General features: G+C 42.1%; 1 protein-coding gene across 1 annotated transcript in view; it reads right to left on the reverse strand.

Moving 5' to 3' along the window:
* Positions 1-24,579, reverse strand: part of haus1 (HAUS augmin-like complex, subunit 1) — a 47,772-nt gene that overhangs the window by 21,857 nt on the left and 1,336 nt on the right. Inside the window, exons 2-4 of the mRNA XM_078553030.1 lie at positions 19,220-19,394; positions 17,575-17,710; positions 4,253-4,381 (exon numbers count right to left, since the gene is read on the reverse strand). Coding sequence (XP_078409156.1) covers positions 4,253-4,381; positions 17,575-17,710; positions 19,220-19,394 — 440 coding nt within the window. The remainder of the gene's footprint in view (positions 1-4,252; positions 4,382-17,574; positions 17,711-19,219; positions 19,395-24,579) is intronic.

The following is a 24,579-nucleotide window of genomic DNA, read 5'->3' on the forward strand; positions in this document are numbered from 1 at the left end:
CTTTGATATCAAGACAGCATTTGACCGAGTGTGGCATCAAGGAACCCTAGCAAAACTAGAGTCAATGGAAATCTCCGGTGGTTGGAGTCATACCTAGCACAAAGGAAGATAGTTGTGGTTGTTGGAGGTCAGTCATCTCAGCTCCAGGACATCACTGCAGGAGTTCCTCATGCCCAACCAGCTTCAGCTGCTTCATCAATGATCTTCCCTCCATCATAAGGTCAGAAATGGGGATGTTCACTGACGATTGCACAATGTTCAGCACCTTTCGAGACTCATCAGATACTGAAGCAGTCCATGCCAAATATGCAGCAAGACCTGGACAACATTCAGGCTTGAGCTGATAAGTGGCAAGTGATATTCGTGCCACACAACTGCCAGGCAATGACCATCTCCAACAAGAGAGAATCCAACCATCTTCCCATGATATTCGTTGGCATTAACATCGCTGAATCCCCCCACTATCAACATCCAGGGGGTTATCATTGACCAGAAACTGAACTGGACCAGCCATATAAACCATATAAACCTGCAAGAGCAGATCAGAGGCTGGGAATTCTGTGGCAAGTACCTCACCTCCTGACTCCCCAGAGCCTATCCACCATCTACAAAGCACAAGTCAGGAGTGTGATGGAATACTCTCCACTTGCCTGGGTGAGTGCAGCTCCAACAATACTCAAAAAGCTTGACTCCATCCTGGACAAAGCAGCCCACTTGATTGGCATCCCATCCACCACCTTCAACCCTGCACCACCGACGCACAATGGCAGCAGTGTGTACCATCTACAAAAAGCACTGCAGGAACTCACCAAGACTCCTTTAACACCTTCCAAACCCGCAACCTCTACCACTTAGAAGGACAAGGGCAGCAGGTGCATGGGAACACCACCACCTACAAGTTCCCCTTCAAGCCACACAACATCCTGACTTGGAAATATATCGCCATTCCTACACGGTCGCTGGGTGAAAATCCTGGAACTTCCTCCCAAACACCATGGGTGTACTTACACCACATGGACTGCAGCGATTCAAGGCGGCGGCTCACCACCACCTTCACAAGGGCAGCTGGGGATGGGCAATAAATGCTGGCCCAGCCAGCAACACCCATGTCCTGTGAAAGAATTTTTAAAATTGAAACTATATCACTGTTTCTGCCCTGTCGGTGGGTCAAAATCCTGGGACCACCTCCCTAACAGTACTGTGGGTGTACCTACACCACATGAACTGCAGCAGTTCTAGGCAATGGCTCACCACCACCTTCTCAAGGGCAATTAGGGATGAGAAATAAATACTGGCCTTGCCAGCAACGCCCACATCACATGAATGAAGAACGAGATATATTAAATTGCTTCAGGTATAGTAACAGGGTGTGGGAAGTCAATGTTAGAATAATCAGATTCTGGGTAGCGCAGACTTGGGAGGCTGAATGACTTTTTTAAAATGACTGTACTTCATGTTTTATGCTGTAAACTGCATAAACTTATGAACTTTACAGCCATTAGAGAAAGGAAGATTTGCTCTCAGAGCTGGTTTCAAATCTCAGGTCTTGAGCTGAAAGGGCAGTCTATTATCGGAATTATTTTTAAATTCGCAGGGATTTCCAAGCAGGTAGAGATCATTACTCAATCATTTTTTTTTGATGGACGAGGACTGGCAACACTCTTAAGGGGTAACTCATACCTCATTACTTTTCGTAAAATTTCAGCTTAGTCCATTTACAGACAACTTTCAACAGCTGCATTTTAAAAGGAGTACAGACTCAGATAAGATAACATACGAAACAGGAGCAGGAGTAGGCCATTTGGCCCCTCGAGCTGGCTCCGCCATTCAATAAGATCGTGGCTGATCTGTTTGTGCTTCACGTTCCACATTCCCATCTACCCCCAATAACCTTTGATTCCCTTGCCTAACAAAAAGCTATCTACCTCCGCCTTAAAAGTATTCAGTGACCCCCACTTCCGCTGCCTTCTGAGGCAGAGAGTTCCAAAGTCGCACAACCCTCAGAAAAAATTTCTCCTCCTCTCTGTCTTATAAGGGTGACCCCTAATTTTAAAACAGTGCCCCATAGTTCTGGACTTACCTACAAGAGGAAACATCCTTTCGACATCTATCTTGTCAAGACCATTCAGGATCTTATATACTTCAATCAAGTCACCCCTCACACTTCTAAACAAGCCCAGCCTGTCTGGCCTTTCCTCATAAGACAACCCATTCATTCCAGATATCAATCTAGTAAACCTCCTCTGAACCACCTCCAATGCATTTACATGCTTCCTTAAATAAGGAGACCAAAACTGCACACAGTATTCGAAATGTGGTCTCACCAATGCCCTCCATAACTGAAGCATAACATCCTTACTTCGATGTTCAATTCCTCTCATAATAAAGGATTGCATTCCATTAGCCTTCTTAATTACTTGCTGTACCTGCATACTAACTGTTTGTGACTCATGCACTAGAACACCTAGATACCTCTGCACCTTGGAATTCTGAAGTCGTTCTCTGTTTAAGTAATGTTCTGCCTTTTTGTTCTTCCTGCCAAAGTGAACAACTTCACATTTTCCCATATTATACTCCATCTGCCAGATTTTTGCCCACTCACTCAAACCATATATCAGGCACCGTAGTATACTGGTTATGTTACTGGACTAGTAATCCAGAAGCCTGGACTAATAACCCAGAAGCCTGGACTAATAATCCAGAGGCACAAGTTCAAATCCTACCGCAGCAGTTGCGAGATTTAATTTGGTTAATGAAATGAATCTGGAATAAAAAGCTCATATCAGTATTGGTGACCATGAAACTGCCAGATTGTCATAAAAACCAAGCTGGTTCAATAATGCTCTTTATGGAGGGAAACCTGCCATCCTTGTCTGGTCTGGCCCATATGTGACACTAGACCCACTGCAATGCTGTTTAACTGTTAAGTGTCCTCTGAAATGGCGTAGGAATTGCTCGTATCCACACAGACTACAGCAGTTGAGGAAGGCAGTTCACCACTGCCTCAAGGGCAATTAAGGATGAGGGAATAATCGTTGGCCCTACCACAATGCCTGCATCCCATGAATAAATTAAAATAACAAATATAAAAACTGGGTCACAGTAAGTGAAATTTTGAGTAGATACATAATGAAATTAAGAGCTGGCAAATCACACAATTTGAGTCAAAATGGTGAAAAAATTAAAACTCAGTTAAATAAGCATACAATGGAAAACATTTAAAAAAACATACAGCAAATATATTGGAAGCAGATGGATTTCAAAGAAACCAAACCAGTCATGTCCTAACAATTTAAAACATATATATATAAATGTTCTCATATCTTGAAACTAAAAATCACTGAGCTTGAATCACACATGTAATTCAATTCAGCAACTTGCATTTATATAGAGCACAGAAGGGTCATAGAACATTATAGCACAGAAAAGGACCAAGGACTACTCAGTCCATCAGGCCTGATACAGCCTTTAATGTAGTTAAAGCAACCCAAGGACAAGAGCATAATCATGCAAAACATTTTACTCTGGGCCACATAAGGAGATACTAGGATGGATAATTAAAAGCTCATAGATGTAGGTTTTAAAGACCATTTTAAAAGAGGACAGGTTTAAAGGTTAGGGAGGTAATTCCAGAGTTTAAGACTTTAAGGTACAGCCATCAACAGTAGGGTGAAGGAAATAAGAGGTCAGAGGAAGGAGTGAACACAGACAACTCAGAAGGTTATAGGACTGGTTGAGGTGACATAAATAGAGAGGGGCAAGGCCCTGGAAGGACTGGAACACAAGAGTGACAGTTTTAAATAGGAGGAATTCACGACTGGGATTCAATGTAGGTCAGTTGGTGAGAGTTAGGATATCAACATAACTGCACATAACATTGAATCTAACTATTACCATGCTCCGCAAACAAATCAGGGAAGATATGTGGTGCGATTCCCTATCTGTGCCAAATTAGCTGATCTCAAGCAGTGAGACCAATAGAAATGACATCAGACCCAGTTTTAGGAAATAAAAGTAATGACTTTGTACATTAGGCAAGGACAGGATTGGGCTTGGTTCTGATGCTTGAGGTCAAATTCCATGCCAACATTCATTCTCAAGGCCAAGGTTCACACATAACAATGATGACTGGGGAGAGATAGGGGTTAACCAACCCTTATGGAACTGTACCAAGCAAGGAGTCAACACCTTCAGAAAAAGGGGTGGAGAAACAGCAATGAAAATAAAGGAACACCAGCTGTTCAACACTCACTTTTCCAGAGACTTTTCCAGAACGATGGCCTCAGTCAGTTTCTTCATCAGGTCACTAATTACAAGTGTCTGACTTCTGTTCTCAGCTGCTGTCCGGTCAGAGGTCAAATCATTTATTGCAAGCACAAAGCTAAAAAGAGAGAGGAAAAAATTAAGCAATCAAGAGGAACATGTTGTAAAGCAGCTGAACAAACCGGGAAATTCTCAGATTCAGACCCTGGTTTGTCAGGTTTCTGATCCCTAATCACAGTCTGTGATGAAAATTTTTATGTGCGGATTGGATCGGAGAACAGATCAGGTTAATCTGTTATGCCCCAAAATTAAACAGCTTGTCAGCACTCATTATTTAAGGTCACATATTAAGAGCAATGAGTGGGACTAATGAGTTGAATGGCCTCCTTCTTCTCAGTATGTCAATTATTTTATGATTCTAATTTAGTATGGTATTGGAATGCTGGTAGAACCACACCTCTGCAACAGTCTCCACTACAGAAGGAATAAATTAGAAATGAAACCTTAGTAGACTACGTTCCAAGTGTGGACCACTTATTCTGCCTTCTCTCCAACCCCACTGGCCACTGGTTCTGATGAAAGGTCATTGATCTGAAAGGTTAACTGTTTCCCTCCACAGATGTTGCCTGACCTGCTGAGTATTTCCCGCATTTTCTGTTCTTATCCCACTGGCCTAAAGTCTGATCTATTTGGAAATCATTGGCAGACTTAGTTTTAAGCACTATTTGCACACAGCTAACTTTGAGTTCAACAATAGCTGGCAGGGATATTCTGTCTATGGTCACCCAAAGTTCTTGATGAACTTTTCTGACAAGCTGACTTCTTTTCCCCCTCTGCCGACCAATGTATCTGCCAGTCTAGGCTCCCAGTATGGAGATCAACAAGAGCTTCGTCTAATTCTCTTGGGAGAGAAATTAGGATTTTACTTGTTTCATTCAAAGCATGAAGTGGCCAAGGTTGTCTTCTCAATCCCTCACCAACAGGTAAAAACAGACTAAATCCACTCAAAGAGGACCGGATGGTCTCAGAGCAGCCATACTTGGAGGCTGGGACAGTCTAGTCCAAGAAGCATAAGCAATGTAGGGGACAGGCAAAAATAAATGAAAGCAGAACAGGGTAAGACTAAGGGAGAAAATAATTAAAATATTCCAATAATTAGAAACTTGGGTGACATCCTAGTCCTTTTCAAAGCACGTGAATGAATTCAAGCGCTCCTTTCTGATACTGCAGTTAAAACAATTAATTTATTAATTCTGAGAATTGAACTCCCCTGTTCATGTCACCCAGAAAACGGACACACCACAGATACAAAATGGCACTGAAACAGGCAATTGAACCCAGGAATTTAAATAGGGAAAGATTTTAAACTAGATGTTGATGTCCACTCAGGAGATAAAGCAAGGTCAGTTAATCAAATGCCAGGCATCACTCTGAACTGTTTGTAAAGCAGAATGAGTAGCATATGATGTTAGAGCAGGACATGCTACCTGTTGCATACACCTTTAAGCGAGCAGCATGTCATTATAATACAAAGGTGTTCGGCAGAGCAAGGGTTAATATGGGACTGGAGAATAGTACCGTCCACAGTATTATGTATCAAGTCACATGATAGTAGACCTTGGGAGTAGAGTCTGGAAAGAGCCATCATGGAGGCAGCACCCATGCATGACAGTACCTGGAATATGTGCATAGTTATAGGTCAACAATAAATGGTTTATGTTTAAACATATAAGTCTCAAGACCTCTTAGTGAAAGACCAAACCAAACTTTTACAACATGGTGAACAGTGGTGGCAGTTAAATGAAGAATCCAGAACTTCAAGCAGCTAAATGAATGAACCTAGAGGAATCCCAAGGTTTGAGAAACTAAAGGCTGACCTGAGAGTCGTGTGCCTACATTGAAGACACAGTTGGAGATTGCGTAAGAAGAAAAATTGAAGACACAGTTGGAGCAAAGGCAAAAGTAAAAAAACCATAATGGGAGTTATGTACAGGCCACCGAACAGTAGTCAGGATGTGGGGCACAAGATACACCAGGAGATAGAAAAGGCGTGTAAGAAAGGCAAGGTTACAATGAACATGGGGGATTTCAAAACAAAAATAGAATTACCTGGAAAAACTCAGCAGGTCTGGCAGCATCGGTGGAGAAGAAAATATGCAGGTAGACTGGGAAAATCAGGTTGGTAGTGGATCCCAAGAAAAGGAATTTGTGAAATGTCTACAAGATGGCTTTTTGGAGCAGCTTGTGGTGGAGCCCACTAGGGAACAGGCAATTCTAGATTTAGTGATGTGTAATGAGGCAGATTTGGTAAGGGAGCTTAAGGTGAAGGAACCCTTAGGAGGAAGTGACCTTAATATGATAGAATTTACCCTGCAATTTGAGAAGAAAAAGCTGGAATCAGATGTAACAGTATTACAGTTGAATAAAGGCAACTACAGAGGCATGAGAGAGGAGCTGGCCAGAACTGACTGGGAGATGAGCCTAGCAGGAAAGACAGTGGAACAGCAATGGCAGGAGTTTCTGGGAGTAATTTGGGAGACACAGCAAAAATTCATCCCTAGGAAGAAGAAGCATACTAAAGGGAGGATGAGACAACCATGGCTGACAAGGGAAGTCAGGGACAGCATAAAAGCTAAAGAGAAAGCATACAATGCAACGAAGAGCAGTGGGAAACCAGGGGATTGGGAAGCCGACAAAGACCAACAGAGGACAACTAAAAAAGAAATAAGGAGGGAGAAGATTAAATATGAGGGTAAACTAGCCAGTAAAATAAAAAAAGATTGCAAGAGTTCTTTAGATATATAAAGGGTAAGAGAGAGGCAAAAGTGGACATTGGGCCACTGGAAAATGACGCTGGAGAAGTAGTAGTGGGGAACAAAGAAATGGTGGAGGAACTGAATAGGTACTTTGCATCAGTCTTCACAGCGGAAGACACGAGTGACATCCCCAAAGTTCAAGAGAGTCGGGGGCAGAGGTGAGTATGGTGGCCATTACCAAGGAGAAGGTGCTGGGAAAATTGAAAGGTCTGAAGGTGGATAAATCAACTGGACCAGATGGATTACACCCCAGAGTTCTGAAGGAGATAGCTGAAGAGATAGTGGAGGCGTTAGTGATGATCTTTCAGGAATCACTGGAGTCAGGGAGGGTCCCAGAGGACTGGAAAATCACTAATGTAACCCCCCTGTTTAAGAAGGGAGTGAGGCAAAAGACGGGAAATTACAGGCCGATTAGCCTGACCTCGGTCGTTGGTAAGATTTTAGAGTCCATTATTAAGGATGAGATTTCAGAATACTTGGAAGTGCATGGTAAAATAGGGCAAAGTCAGCATGGTTTCATCAAGGGGAGGTCATGCCTGACAAATCTGTTAGAATTCTTTGAGGAGGTAACAAGTAGGTTAGACAAAGGAGAGCCAATGGATGTTATCTACTTGGACTTCCAGAAGGCCTTTGACAAGGTGCCGTATAGGAGGCTGCTCAGTAAGATAAGAGCCCATGGTGTTAGAGGCAAGCTACTAGCATGGATAGAAGATTGGCTGTCTGGCAGGAGGCAGAGAGTGGGGATAAGGGGGTCCTTCTCAGGATGGCGGCTGGTGACTAGTGGAGTTCCGCAGGGGTCAGTGTTGGGACCACAACTTTTCACTTTATACATTAATGATCTAGATGAAGGAACTGAGGGCATCCTGGTTAACTTTGCAGATGATACAAAGATAGGTGGAGGGACAGGTAGTATTGAGGAGGTGGGGAGGCTGCAGAAGGATTTGGACAGGTTAGGAGAATGGGCAAAGTAGTGGCAGATGGAATACAACGTGGGGAATTGTGAGGTCATGCACTTTGGTAGGAAGAATAGAAGCATGACTATTTTCTAAATGGGGAAAGAATTCAGAAATCTGGAGTGGAAAGGGACTTGGGAGTCCTAGTCCAGGATTCTCTTAAGGTTAACTTGCAGGTTGAGTCGGTAGTTAGGAAGGCAAATGCAATGTTGGCATTTATTTCAAGAGGACTAGAATATAAAAGCAGGGATGTGCTGCTGAGGCTTTATAAGGCTCTGGTCAGACCACATTTAGAATATTGTGAGCAATTTTGGGCCCTGTATCTCAGGAAGGATGTGCTGGCCCTGGAGAGGGTCCAGAGCAGGTACACGAGAACGATCTCAGGAATGAAAGGCTTAACATATGAGGAACGTTTGAGGACTCTGGGTCTATACTCGATGGAGTTTAGAAGGATGAGGGGGGATCTGATTGAAACTTACAGAATACTGAAAGGCCTGGATAGAGTGGGTGTGGGGGAAGATGTTTCCATTAGTAGGAGAGACTAGGACCCATGGGCACAGCCTCAGAGTAAAGGGAAGACCTTTTAGAACAGAGATGAGGAGAAACTTCTTTAGCCAGAGAGTGGTGAATCTATGGAATTCATTGCCACAGAAGGCTGTGGAGGCCAGGTCATTGAGTGTATTTAAGACCAAATAGATAGGTTCTTGATTGGTAAGGGGATCAAAGGTTACAGGGAGAAGGCGGGAGAATGGGGTTGAGAAACTTATCAGCCATGATTGAATGGCGGAGCAGACTCGATGCGCCGATTAGCCTAATTTCTGCTCCTATGTCTTATGGTCTTATTGTCTATTTCCTGAATAGAAAGCTCTATTACAAACATGGAAGCTGAAGGACCCTACCAAAGCATGTGGAGGTCCATTACCAGACCTGATGCCAAAAGGCAGAGTCAAGGAACCTGGCCTGATTGTTTAAAAAAAGGCTGCGCAAATTTCAAAACAAGATAAAAGGAAAAAGGCTGACAGAAGAAGAATCCGCTGTAAGGAAGAATCCACTGTGTAGATGTAGAGAAACGCCTGAGTGAGGCAATGTCCACAGACCTGGACAAATCACAAGAAGGGTGAGCAAAATACAAAAATAAAGCTGTACTTACAATTTTAAAATAGGTGGCAGTCTCAGGGCTCAGCATATCCAATGGACAGCTGGGGGAAAGCTGCAATGCCAGCTGGCACCATAACACGAGGTGGCCAAGTTGAGGTTTTAAAAAAAATTAGACAAGGAACAGCAGGCAGAGTAAAAAAAAACCTACAGAGTTTAAAAGGAAAAAAACCCCTTTACAGTTGAGTCCCTGGCTTCATGGTTTAAAAAAGGCTGCTGCAGAGCAACAGTCTTAAAGTTAACAGTCATTTGGTAGTGCAGAACTTGAGTATTGCTGAAAAAAGAGACATGTCTAAGTTTTTCATCTTGCACTCATCAGGACACTTCGCAAGAATGCCAATACAAGGGGAAAACAACAATTTTTACTATATATGATGAGAGTGCTGATTGGTTGGCAAGTGGCGTTGCCATGGAGAATGCACCAATGATGGTGGCTGAAGTTAACTGCCAAGCATTGTTTAAAATTTAAAACCAGGCAGCTTGACCCTGATTGGCCAAGGCATTGCCCTGAGGAATGAGTCAGCAAATGACTGTTACTTATTTTGTGACAGACCGGGTATAGGCCATACCCAAACAGTCAATGCTTGCAAAACTCAAAACTCGGTGTCTAACATTAGATGTGATTCCGCGATTGGAAAACATTTGCTAAATAATCCTCAATGTGCTAAAAATTTAGCTGACGACCAATTTAAGATTGTCAGTCGGGCTTGCAGTTTGGCGCATGTGTGTATACTGGAAGCTACAAATATTAATACACAGGGCCCTATTCTTTGCAGACAGAAAGGATATGTACACATATTGCACCGGTTTCAGCTAAACAAAATGAGTGACAGCCATTCGCTGACTCATTCCTCAGGGCAATGCCTTGACCAGAGTCAAGCTGCCTGGTTTAAATTTCAAATAATGTTTGGCAGTTAACTGTCAGTCACCATCACTGGTGCATTCTCCATGGCAATGCCTCTACCAATCAGAGTCCATTTGCCAACCAATCAGCACTCTCTTCACATACAGTATAAATAGTTGTTTTCTCCTTATATTGATATTCTTGCCAAGTGTCCTGAAGAGTGCAAGACGAAAAGCTGAAATATGTTCCGTTTTCAGCAATACCTTGTCTTAAGGATTTTTTTAAAACCCACAATCGCTGAGGGATCCTGCCGACCCAAAAAAGCCCAGGAAAATCACAGAGAGAAAACCGACAGCTGCAGCACCATCCTGAAGTGAAAAAAATGGTTACTGCACAGATAGTCTTAAAGGGGCAACAACATTTAAAGCAATAGCTACAAGAGAAAAAAAGCCATGGATAGAAATTTAGGACCACCAGACCCACTTTGTTTAAGGCAAGGGCTAAACCAGACCCAAGATTGGGAGTCTTGGAGAAGGGAATTTATAAATTATCGGTGTGCATTGGGTCTAAGCACAAAATCTGAACAAGTCCAGATTAATACCATTTTACACTCATTTGGTGAACTTGCTGACGAAGTAATCCTAATGTAGTGTGTTGATAAGACCTCAACCAGCTTCAAATGAAATATTAAATGCCTTTGACGAACATTTTAATCTTCAAGCTCTGCACGGTCCTCAGTTTAAGAGGAGACATAGAAAGCCCCTAGCAAAGCAACGAAAAGGCAAAAGACAGTCCCTGAACAAACCACACAAGGGCACTAGAGAGGGACAGAACTTTCTGGGAGTCCCAGGAATCTATCTCTTTAGGAAGCCCAAGACGGAAGTCCCAAATGATTTCCTTTCAAAGACACAGACATGTTTCCAGAACTGTACCATCAGTTGGTAGTGAACGACAAAGAAAAAACCCTGCAGCAGGCGGAGCAAGAAAAAGCAAAAATAAAATCAGAAAATGTTTGTATCAAAGCTGAACTGGAAGATCTGAAGCACGAGATTCAAGCTGGATATATAACTTTGAAAATGCACGATACACCGCAGTCTTCAATGAACCAAGTTGTTCAAGATCTGAACAAACAAATTTCAGAGACAACACAAAGGTACCAAGGAGAAATAACGAGTCGGCAAATCAAAGCAGGAGTTGAGGAAACTCAACCAGATGTACAACCAGGTAAAACAGCAGTCAGAAAAGGCACTCAAAGAAATTTTGACCCTGAAAGACTCTTTGAAGAACCAATATTAGCCACAGAAAAACATGAGGAGCTTCAAAGGATGTTGAATATTACTTCAGAAAAAGCCGCATTCGAACTATCAGTAGCAATAAAACAATGCACTGAAGTGCAGAGTGGGCTTGCAAGAGGTCAGCAAGAAAATAAACAGTTGAAGGAACAGGTGATTGTCCTTCAAGATCAAATGAAAAAGGAGTACGTAACCCTTGAGCAGCATGAAGAAATGAAAACTATGTTAAACAACAGAATGGAAGAACAACAGAGGAAACTCCAGGAGACGTTGATGAGTTACAAGAAAATTCAAGGTGAAGCAATTGAGCTTCACAAAGAAAAGGAAAACCTGTTGAGAGATCTTCACATGTTGCAAGGGTCCCTGAGGATAAAGTTTGTTCCTCTGGAAAATTACGAAGAGAATTAATTTAAAGTCACTCTGAACAAACTGAAGAACTAGCTGAATGAAAAGGAGGAGGCATTGAAAAAAAAAAGCCCTAGAACCTTTCAATCCGCGAGCAAATAACAAAGCCATAAGTAGCACAATTACAGAACTGAAACAAGACCAAGATTTCGCTGGAGACAGACCTGGCCAACTGTGAAACCAAAAAGAAAGGACAAGGACAAAGCTCTGCTGCTGACAGAGAAAGAAAAGACAGAAATTAAGATTGGAAAATGTAAATCCAACGCTGAAGCTCAAGGAACTCGAAGGAAAAGCACTGGATGCCTTAAACATGCTGAGAACCATTGAGTTATTGAAAAATGACATAGCTGAAATGAAAATCAAGAACTGAGGATGTCAAGATAAAGCTGAACAGTTGCAAGGAAAAGCAGAAGTTCTCACAAAGCAACATGAGTCTCAGATACAACCAGCAGAAGTAAAATTAAAGAATGTGAGCTTGCAGGATAGCACACATGAATTAGACTCTGCTAAAAAAAAAACTGGTCAGTGTAGAGAACCAACTTTCGTCTATGGAAGATGAGTTTGATGAAACGTTGCAACTTCACTGTGAAAAGAGCAATGAAATTCTCAAACTTCGATCCAATCCAAAGAAAATGAAAAATGAGATGCATAGTATGGAAGAGCAAATCCAGACTTTAAAAACAGAAATGGAAAATTCTAAGAAACAGATTGACGATCTAATCAGTGAATTGGAAGAACCCAAAGAGCAGTCAGTGACCATGGAAGAAAGACTCCGAAAGAAATTGAATGCCCAAGTGAAGTAGTTAAGTGTGTATAAGGATTTTGCTGATCACTCAAACAACGACAACTGAACTCACCAGAGTAGTTGCTGAGTTGAATGAAAAGATTCACGAGCTTTCAAAATGATTTCAAAATAAAAGAACAAACAAATGTTTGGCTGAAATTGTGAAACAAGTGGAAATGAAGGTACCATTTGTGAAATGTCAACGTCCAGCAAGAACATCGTAGACCCCATGGCAAAAGAAACTTCAAGTCCACTCTAGGAATGAACGGAGTGCGCATCCCCTTCAGAAGGAATGGGAAAAACCCACAATGTCCAAACACAGCAGACAGGTTGTTAATAAAGAGAAACGCAACTCAAAGGAGCGCAAAAAGCAAATCAAACGAAGACAACTAAGTACCAAAAACACAGGGTTCTACAATATCAATGTTAAACCAGCAGAGTCAACACAAAGCAACTGAGTCTACCATTCCTCCAAAACGTGACAGACCAAGATGTTTGTTTGAGTTTATAACGTCAGAGACTTGAGTTGGCGGAGGGAAGAGGAGTAGCAAGTAAAGTAAACATTGTATTGTAAATAGCTAAGTGATTCCACAACCAACAGATCAGATCTAAGCTCTGCAGTCCTGCCATATCCAGTCGTCAATGGTGCTGGACAATTAAACAACTTAGCATGCTCCATAGATATCCCCATCCTCAATGATGGGGGAGCCCAGCACATTCAGTACAAAAGGTAAGGCTGAAGCATTTGCAAGAATCTTCAGCCAGAAGTGCCAAGCAGATGATCCAAATTGGCCTCTTCCGGAGGTCCCCAGAATCACACATGTCAGTCTTCAGCCAATTCGCTTCAGTCCACATGATGCCAAGAAACGGCTGAAGGTACTGGATACTGCAAAGGCTATGGGCCCTGACAAAATTCCAGCAATAGTAGTGAAGAATTGTGCTCCAGAACTTGCCGCAGCCCTAGCCAAGCTGTTCCAGTACAGCTACAATACTGGCATCTACCCAGCAATGTGGAAAATTGCCCAGGTATGTCCTGTACACAAAAAGCAGGACAAATCCAACTCCGCCAATTACCACCCCATCAGTCTACTCTCCATTATCAGTAAACTGGTGGAAGGGGTCACCAACAGTGCTATCAAGCGGCACTTGCTTTGCAATAACCTGCTGACTGACGCCCAGTTTTGCTTCCGCCAAGGCCACTCGGCTCCTGACCTCATTACAGCCTTGATTTAAACATGGACAAAACAACTGAACTCCCAAGGTGAGGTGAGAGTTACTGCCCTTGACATCAAGGCCACATTTGACAGAGTATAGCACCAAGGAGCCCAAGCAAAACTGGGGTCAATAGGAATCAGGGGAAAAAAATCTCTGTTGGTTGGAGTCATACCTAGCACAAAGGAAGATGGTTGTGATTGTTGGAGGTCAATCATCTTAGTTCCAGGACATCACTGCAGGAGTTCCTCAGGGTAGTGTCCTAGGCCCAACCATCCTCAGCTGCTTCATCAACAACCCTCCTTCCATCATAAGGTTAGAAGTTGGGATGTTCGCTGATGTTTGCACAATGTTCAGCACCATTCGCGACTCCTCAGATACTGAAGCAGTCCATGTCCAAATGCAGCAAGACCTGGACAACATCCAGGCTTCGGCTGACAAGTGGCAAATAACATTCGCACCACATAAGTGCCAGGCAATGACCATCTCCAACAAGAGAGAATCTAACCATCGCCCCTTGACATTCAATGGCATTACCATCACTGAATCCCCCACTATCAACATCCTGGGGGTAATCACTGACCAGAAACTGCACTGGACTAGCCATATAAATACTGTGGCTACAAGAGCAGACCAGAGGCCAGGAATCATGCAGCAAGTAACTCACCTCCTGACTCCCCAAAGCCTGTCCACCATCTACAAGGCACAAGTCAGGAATGTGATGGAATGCTCTCCACTTGCCTGGGTGAGTGCAACTCCAACAACTCTCAAGAAGCTCGACACCATCCAGGACAAAGCTTGACTGGCACCCCATTTACAAACATTCACTTCCTCCACCACCGACGCACAGTGGCAGCAGTGTGTACCATCTACAAGATGCACTGCAGGAACCCACCAAGCCTCCTTAGACAGTACCTTCCAAATCCATGACCACTACCATCTAGAAGGACAAGGGCAGCAGACAGATGGGAACACCACCACCTGGAAGTTCCCCTCCAAGCCACTCGCCATCCTGACTTGGAAATGTATCGCCATTGCTTCACTGTCACTGGATGAAAGCCCTGGAACTCCCTCCCTAACAGGACTATGGGCGTACCTACACCACATGGGCTGCAGCTTTTCAAGAAGGCAGCTCACCACCACCTTCTCAAGGACAATTAGGGATTGGCAATAAATGCCTGCCTAGCATGCAAAGCCCACATCCCATGAATGAATTAAAAAATTATACTCCGCTGGAAGGAATTAAAGTTTTTTTTAAAAAAGAAACAGGCTGTTGTATATGCCTTTAAGCAGTAGCAGCATATTGTAATATAAAGGTGTTTGACAGAGTAAGGGTTAATGTGGGACTGGAGAATAGTACCACCCATGGTATAATGTATCGAGTCACATGATAGTAGACCTTGGGAGTAGAGTCTGGAAGGAGCCATCATGGAGGCAGCACCCACACATGGCAGTACCTTGGATATGTACATAGCTATGAGTTAACAATAAATGTTTTATGTTTAAACATATGAGTCTCAAGACTTCTTAATGAGAGACCAAATGAAATCTCAGTTCTGTTGAAGGGTCATTGGACTCGAAACGTCAACTCTTCTCTTCTCCACCGATGCTGCCAGACTTGCTGAGTTTTTCTAGGTAATTCTGTTTTTGTTTTTGTGTTGTAAATGAAACCTTTACAACATTACCTGCATCCCTTATCCCTGCCAATCAGCCCCTTGAAATCCAAGCAACACAGTGCTGCTAGTGATTCGTCCTTTTTTCCAGGTTGAGCTTTGAGAGTTTGGAGGTTTGAAGGGTCATTCTTAGCACATTCATGTAATTGATGGGGAATTCCTAAAATCAGGACAGCGAGATCTACTAACATGCACAGCTTGAGATATATGGTCACATAGATCTAAATGTTGTAAGTGACCCTAAGGCTCCATGATACGCAAATGCAACAATGAAGACAAAATCTGAGACATCCCTGCATGAAATGAATTCAATAATACAAGGATTGGAGAGAAGGTTCGTGGACTTAATATCAACTCAGCTCAGATACCACCAGGAACTCAAGTTTGGGGGTCATCTAATTATTACTTACCAATTCATCTTACCTTTTAATTCTATGGCTTTGGGTCTATACCGTAGATTCTCAATTTAAAAATATGTACAGAGGATAAAGAAGCAGACCTCAACAGTTTAGATGCTGTTTTAACAATCTCACAGCACACAAGAGTAAACTAATTCCACAAAAGCACAAAGCCCTGACAGAGTAGATACTGCAGAATGAGTTATAGAGCCCCTTTATACCATGTGATGCTGCCACCTCCAAACACTTTTCACATTTCAGATAAAAGCAAAAAACTGCGGATGCTGGAAATCCAAAACAAAAATAAAAATACCTGGAAAAACTCAGCAGGTCTGACAGCATCTGCGGAGAGGAACATAGTTAACATTTCGAGTTCGTATGACTCTTCAACAGAACTTTTCACATTTCACTGAGCTGACATAATTAAGGGGGCAGCAATTGAACCACAGGAGACAGGAGTGAAAAAAGTTAACACAGCGAGTTGTTACAATCTGGAATGCACTGTCTTAAAGTGCGGTGAAAACAGATTCAATAACAATCATCAAAATGGGAACTGGATAAATACTTGAAGTGGAAAAGTTTGCTGGGCTATGAGCAAAAGAGCTGGGGTGTGGGACTAACTGGATAGTTCTTCCAAAGAACTGGATCAGACATAATGGGCTAAATTGCCTCCTTCTGAGCTGTTTCCGTCAATGAAAGAGAAAACATATTCCAGGGACATTATTGTAATTGGTATGTAATTCACACAATAGTAATGCTCCTTGATTTGTTTGGTGAGTTTACAGAGTAAGACAGCTATACAGACAAGGAAAAATACAATTTACCTACTGTGTTAAGATAACTGATCTGAGCCAGTATGTTGATTGGTCTCGACAGTGCTGGGTTAGGAAGCAGAAAAATTCATCCTTGATTACTATCTACAGGCCCTGCTTGAAGTGCTTCTTCTGTCAACAGATGAGGACAACAGCAGGGGAGATTACAATGCCATTGCAGTTGAATAGCCAATTATGGACAATGAAAAATAACCTCTTGGGTGAGGTATACTAGGGTGCCTGGCATACATCCAACTGTACCACAGCAGGAAGTCAGTGCCTTCGTAAGCAGAGGGAAAAACACTCGTGGCCTGGGGAAAATAAGGACAAAAGCCTTAAGTAGCACCCAAGTGTAGGGAAGAGAAAGAAATTGCCATGCTTCTCATTCCCAATTAATAGTCACCAATGAGGACAGAGTCAGGCTCAACAACAATGCCTTGTACAATTGAGTAGTTAGACATATACTGTCTAAACTAATGAACAATGACCATGTAGGCCAGAAGGTGGAAGGCCAGTGGCCAAGGAACCATACTGCAGCATAGCTTTTATTTCTTCATGGGATGTGGGCTTCGCTGGCTGGGCCAGCGTTTATTGCCCATCCCTAGTTGCCCTTGAGAGTGCTAATGCCTTCAGGAAAAAGGATGGATGGAGAATCATAATATTTTGTGCAAGCAGAGCACATGACAAGCTGTAGGATATGATTAACAATTGTGACATTAGCTATAATACTGGGGGTCTGTATATCCCAAACACACAACTCATCTTGATTTTTTCCTCTCTCACTTGTAATTCATCAAAGAGCTCAATGACACAAATATGGCTTGCAGAACGGGGCCAGAGGCAGATTGCACTTTACTGACAGTCCTCATTGTAATACCAATGCAGTCCACTTTCCTAATCCACTTCAAGCAAAGGCTGTGAGGCATCCTTACTGTTTGCCTTTAACACCTACCAAATGGTTGATTACCTGGTTTGAGAGGTATCTTTTAGATCCAAAGCGAGGCTGCTATCCACCAGGTTTTTCAGGCAGCTGGACCCATTGCTGGAGAGGTTAGTGGAGGACAAGCCCACACTCTCCATAATGAAATCCTGCATGTAATCAGCTGATGAATAGAGAAAAGTAAACAGGAACTTAAGTAGTCAAATACAATAACCCTATTTTCACATCAAATCACAATCAGTATAAGCCTTGAACCTGGGGTGCTGGCAATCCAAGTTTTCACCCAGGTGCAAGACTCAAGGTTTGAAGCCATAAGAAACAGAACAGCATCAATCAAGAGAGTATTTCAGGATGCCAAGAAAGGCAAGGGGATATTTTTAAAAGTTGAAGTATCAACCTTTCATCAGGACTGACAGAAGACAGTTCTGAAGCAAAATGAACCAAAATAATGAAGCCAGTACTACTGTCTATTATCAGAACTTAACAGCTCTCCCACCCCATCCCCTATTACCAACATCATGGTTAAAGTACAATCTCTAACTAGCTTGCCCTAGGAGGGCACACAGGCTCCAGCCACCAACAGTGGAGTAGTCAAAATTAGGTATGCTCAAGAGGCCAGAATTAGAGGGGTGCAATTATCTCGGAAGGTAGTGGGGCTGGGGGAGATTACTGAGATAGGGAGGGATGAGGCCATGGAGGGATTTGAAAACAAGGTTTAGAATTTCTAAATCAAGGCATTGCTTGAGCAGGAGTCAGTGTACGTCAGCGAGCAGAAGAGTGATGGGGGAACAGGATTTGGTGCAAGTTGGGATGAGTGCAGCAGAGTTTTAGATGGCCTCAAGTTTACACAGGGTAGAATGTGGGAGTGTATTAGAATAGTCAAGTCTAGAGGTAACTAAAGCAATAAATGAGGGGTGCAGAGGCAGGCAATGTTACAGAGGTGTAAGTAGGCAGTCTTAATGACAGCATGGATTTATGGTTAAAAGCTCAACTCGGAGTCATAACATGATTATGAGCCTGGTTCAGCCTCAGACATTTGCCAGGAAGAGAGGTGGAGTTGGTGGTGAGGTGGCTGAGTGGGGACCGAAGACAATGGCTTCAGTTTTCATAATACTTAATTGGAGAAAACTTCTGCTCATCCAGTGCTGGATTTCACACAAGCAACCTGACAACTTTGGCAATAGAGGGATCGAAAGGAGTGGTGGTGAGGTAAAGCTGGGTGTCATCAATGTAAATGTGGAAACAGACATGTTTTCGGAGGAGCATGTGGATGAGAAATAGGAGAAGGATAAGAATAAATCCTTGGGGGATACCAGAGGTAACTGTACAGGAGTGGAAAGAGAAGCCATCAATGGCAATTCACCAGCTACAATTAGATAAGAATCTAGTTCCAAGAGTTACCAACTGAAAATCATGTTCCACAATAAATCTAGAACTAAGGAAGAACAGCTTGGTCTGATACTATTTAAGATGGGGAGAAGAAAAATGTTGCAACTCCATCCAACAACTTCTTCCACACTAAAGCTTAGAATGGTATCTCTACACACGTAACAGTGGCACAAAATTCTGCTGTACAACATAACAATGTGGTAACACTGCTAACTAACTTGATCCCCACCAGGGTTTTGTATTCAGTTTAGTCCAGTTGAATAATATTCTGCAGCCAACTCACCATCAGATTTGTACTCCACTGTTTTTTGTTTCACGTCCTCAATCAGTTGCATGGTGTCACGGTCTCGAGTTTCATTCCGCTCCATCAGGCGATACAGAACATCCATGGACCATGGGTTCACTTCGTAGAAAGGGATCTGCTGGTCCCCAAAAATCTTTGTTAGCCACATGGAAACCTGATATTAAAATAGAGGAAAACACGAAAATTTACTTCAATCAGAATATCTATGCACACAGGTCCCAAACTTCCACACTGAACACCTGCAGCAATTTTCACACTGCATTTCTTCAGTGTATGAAATTCTTTCCAAATGACACTATCAACTGGAACTCTGTCCCTTGACCGAAACAGGATTATTGTAGAAGATGGGGGCTTGTTCTTCAGAATCCAAATATTCCTGTCCTCTCAGAGTACAAATTCTCTCTGCAACAACCAAAATGAATTTTGCTGGAATTACATTTTTGAACACAGCAAAATGATGAACAAGAAAAGGCTTGCAGGTCCATCAGCCAGACCAGTATTATCATAATGCAAATTATGCACATGATGATCTTCAGCCACCCCCTGACCCCGCTAGCCATTCACGTAGTTTAGTCTTTCCCGGGAAACTATTATTCTTGTTCTGCCATTTAATATTAAACAAATGGTCAATGAGTATCTGCAGAGAAGCACAGACTAGCTTTGCATCTACATTTCCCAACAGATATGTGAATCAGGAAGAGATTTCCGCTGGTCACAATCTGTTTGCAACATCACAAAAAGGGAAGCATTTCCTGACTGCTATTTCTAATGAAATCGCAGCCATGGCACTCATAATCTCCATTCCTCCGGCAATATGGTAGTTTAATTGCTACATCTTGATCTCCTCCATATCCTTTTAAGTGGGCAATAAGAATCGTGTTTCTTATATTTTTAACAGCAGCTTGATGGTTTCACCTTAAGCTTTTCTTCACCTATTGACATTTCTGACCTCACCAGCTCAAAGTTAACTCAAATTTTCTGTATTCCTAAAGCTACATACTATTATTGTCAGTGCTCCTCTGAACTATTCTGTTTATTCCTCGTCAGTCTAAAACAAAAGCAAAATGCTGCAAATGCAAAAACATGCATTTATCTAGTGCCTTTAAGGTAGTAAAATTCCCAAGGTGCTTCACAGCAATAATTAGCAAACACAATTTGACACTGAGCCACATAAGGAGATATTAGGGCAGATCACCAAAAGCTTGATAAAGGTTATAGACAGTGTTTTAAGGGAGGAGAGGGTGTCAGAAGATTTAGGGAGGGAATTGCAAGGCTTAGAGTCCAGATTGTTGAAGGCACAACCACTTCTGGTGGAGTGCTCAAAATCTGGTGGAGAGATGCACAAGCAGCCAGAATCGGTGAAGTGCAAAGAGCTTGGAGGATTGAGGCCATGGAGGGATTTCTAAACAAGGATGAGAAGTTTAAAATCAAAGCCTAGTTGGACCTCCCAGGATCTCAAAACTGTGAAATTTGTGACCTTCCTCAGTCGTCTTTTATAATTGCAATCTTCAGATTTTATAAACTTGAGACTGCAGTCACCTCTTTCTTAAAAGATACCCTATCTTCTCTTTTACCTTTTTCAACCATAGTGTCTTCCATAATGGTCCTTGGTTTTTAACTTTATTATAACAAATACAATAAATTAATTTTTAAATTATGGAATGAGAAGATGCCCATTCAGATCAACAATCTTAGTAATTTGAACAGGTAGTGTACAATATGCCTAGTCATGGACAACCCCAATTTATTGAACAACGCCCCAGCATAGATCAATGGGAGGGAATTAGAGGAGAAAATGGAAGAAGGGGATGGCAATTGGTGTTTATTTTGGGGGAAAACCCTATCATTTCAAAAGCCAAAGCATCACAATAACAATTCAATAATTAGGATAGATATTAGACACAAAAAACTTTCTCAAAGCTTTAAAAATCTAAAAAGAAAGAAAAACGTATTTGCAGTCTACACACATGCCAGTCTGACAAGCAAACCCCGCCCCAAAAAACTAACAATTGAAAAAAGGCCTGCAAAAAGGTCTCTGCTTCAAGGCAATTCATTAAGTCAAATTGTTTATTATATTGTCCTCGTGGTATTCATTAATGGTTTGGGATCACATCCCACAATTTAGTTTGTTTTTCTCTTTCGATATGACATGAAAAGTAATGAGACTTGAGCTTGTCGGGACTTCCAAGTGCAGGTGTACCCAATATTTCATCAGTTCCCAGAGGAGAAAAATGAAGTGCACAAACAATACCAGCAACAGGAAAAATAAACCTGAAACAAAAACAAAAATACCTGGAAAAACTCAGCAGGTCTGACAGCATCTGCAGAGAGGAACACAGTTCAATAAAATAAACCTGACATTTGTTTTTGTAGCGGCGCAATTAGAAATGAATCAAAGGCGGTGTTGTGCACTGAAGGCAAACAACAGAGCATTCACAAAAAGGAACACATCAGAAATTACACTCAAGGCTGACCTTTACAATTCCACTGAAGACAACATCAAATGGGATAGTGGATAACTTGCCTCAATCTTCTTTCTAGAAGGCTTAGGTTCAGTGAATTTCTCTCCTACCTGTACAAAGATCTTGAATCTGTAGTACACTTTCTAGGTAAAGTCTGAGCTTTGGTCACCCTCAGCAGTGGGCAAATTACTGGGAAAAATTCTGTTAGACAAAATAAATTGTCATTTATATAGGAATGAATTATTCAGGGACAGTCAGCAGGTATTTGTTAAGGGAAGGTCACATCCAACTAACTTGACTGAATTTTTTGAGGTAACAAGGAGGGTAGCGAGTTTGATGTAGTCTACATGGACTTTAACAAGACTTTTGACAAGGTCCCACATGACAGACTAGTCAGAAAATTGAAAGCTCATGAGATCCAAGGGAGAAGTGGCAAGTCGGATGCAAAATTGGCTCAGTGGCAGGAAGCAAAGGGTTATGGTCAAAGGATGATTTTGTGACTGGACGGCTGTTTCCGGTGGATTTCCTCAGGGATCAGTGCCGCTTTTTGTAATATATATTAATGACTTAGACTTAAACGTAGAGGGCATGATTAAGATATTTGCAGATGACACAGACATTGGCCATGTGGTTGAAAGGGAGAATGCTGTAGCAAAATATCAATGGATTAGTCAGGTGTTCAGCAAAGTGGTGAATGGAAGTGTGGAGGTGATGCATTTGCTTTATTCTTTCATGGGATGTGGGCATCGCTGGCAAGGCCAGCATTTGTTGCCCATCCCTAATTGCCCTTGAACTGAGTGGCTTGCCACACCACTGCAGAGGGCAGCTAAGAGTCAACTACATTGCTGTGGGGTCTGGAGTCACATGTAGCCCAGATCAGGTAAAGATGGCAGAATTCCTTCTCTAAAGGGCATTAGTGAACCAGATGGGTTTTTACAACAATCAACAATGGTTTCACGTTTACTATTACTGAGAATAATTCCAGATTTATTAATTGAATTTTTAAATTCCACCAGCTGCCATGGTGGAATTTGAACCCATCTCCCCACAGCATTAATCTGGGCCTCTGGATTACATGAGTTTGGGGAGAACAAACATGGCAAGGGAGTAGACAATAAATGGTGGGATACTGAGATATGTAGAAGAACAGACAGACCTTGGAACACATGCCCAGAGATCCCTGAAGGTAGCAGGACAGGTAAATGAGCTGATTAGGGAGGTGTACATTAATCTGTCTTTTATTAGCTGGGGGTTAGAATATAAGAGCAGGGGGGTTACTCTTGAACTGTATAAAACACTATTTAGACCACGTACAATAGATAGAGTACCATGTATAATCTAGTCACCGCATTATAGAAAGGATGTAATCACATTAGTGGCAGTAGAGAGAAAATTACAAGTATGTTGCAAGGAATGGGAGAATTTTAGCTGTATGGAAAGACTGAATATAGGCTGGGGTTGTTTTCTTTCAACGGAGCTGAGAGAAAATTTAATCAAGGTGTATAAAATTATGAGGGGCCGAGACAAAGTGGATAGGAAAGACCTATTTCCATTTGCATAAAGGTCAATAAATGGGTGTAAAAATTTATGTTGGCAATTTGCAGTACTTCCACCATATAGTTTCCAACCTGTCAAATCAATTTAATTAGTCTTTCATCGCATCACATAAAATGGCTACCAGCTTCACTTAATTTAAAAGTAACCAAAAACTTAACAGGACAGCCACATAAATACTGCGCAACAAAAAGTCAAAGGCTGAGTGTTCCATGATCTCATACGAACATACAAATCAGGAGCAGGAATAGGCCAATCAGCTCCTCAAGCCTGCTCCATCATTCAATGATATCATTGCGGATCTGATTGTGGTCTCAGCTCCACATTCCCGCCTACTCCAGAAAACTTTGACTCCCTTGTTAGTCAAGAATCCCAACATGAAAAATGAATGGAAAAACTCAGCAGGTCTGACAGCATCTGCGGAGAGGAATACAGTTAACGTTTCGAGTCTGAATGACTCTTCATCAGAACTAAGGAAAAATAGAAAAGAAGTGAAATATAAGCTGGTGGGACAGGTAGAGCCCGATAGAGGGCCAGTGATGGGTGGTTTCCTTGTTTTCCTTAGTTCTGATGAAGAGTCATTCAGACTTGAAACGTTAACTGTATTCCTCTCCGCAGATGCTGTCAGACCTGCTGAGTTTTTCCAGGTATTTTTATTTTTGTTTTGGATTTCCAGCATCCGCAGTTCTTTGCTTTTATGAAAAATGAATGAACTGCTTATCTTGATGGTTGGCTCACTCCATTGTGTTTGGCACTTAGGCAGCAGGGGTCCATGCAAAGATTTGGTTTGGTACATCTATATACTGTATTATAAAACAATAATGCTAAATCTAATGTCAAATGAGCATTTCCCAATTTTTCCCCTTAAGTAATCAGATCAGCTAAAAGACAAGGAAATGAATGCAAGCTAATCAAGATCTATCGATTATGGATTCAATTTATGTTGAAATTTTGTTAAACTTTAGGTCCTTCTTGTTCAGCACCTGGGAACCGCAATTGCCAATTTCCAGTATGTTGAATAGACAGACATTTTGGCCTCGATATTTACTGGAGCGGGATTTCCAAGTTGGGACAGAGAAGTTCTGAACACTGTGGAGATTTGACTGCACAGCTTGCAAGCATTTTTTTAAAGGTTGAGTTTGCTGATGTTGCAACTGTAGAGGGTGCACAAGTGATGGCTTCAAAGACAGTGCAGATATGTGTAAGTGGAAGCGCTATTGACTCAAATCTACATGATCAAGCTGTGTACAATAAAGTGCCTCATTTCAAGTTATTAAAGCTGGAGATGTAAATGGTTAGTGGCGTTTGAAACCCTTTCATTCT

This window comes from Cetorhinus maximus, chromosome 1, assembly GCF_964194155.1.
Source record: "Cetorhinus maximus chromosome 1, sCetMax3.hap1.1, whole genome shotgun sequence".
In the NCBI taxonomy this organism is placed as follows: Eukaryota; Metazoa; Chordata; class Chondrichthyes; order Lamniformes; family Cetorhinidae; genus Cetorhinus; species Cetorhinus maximus.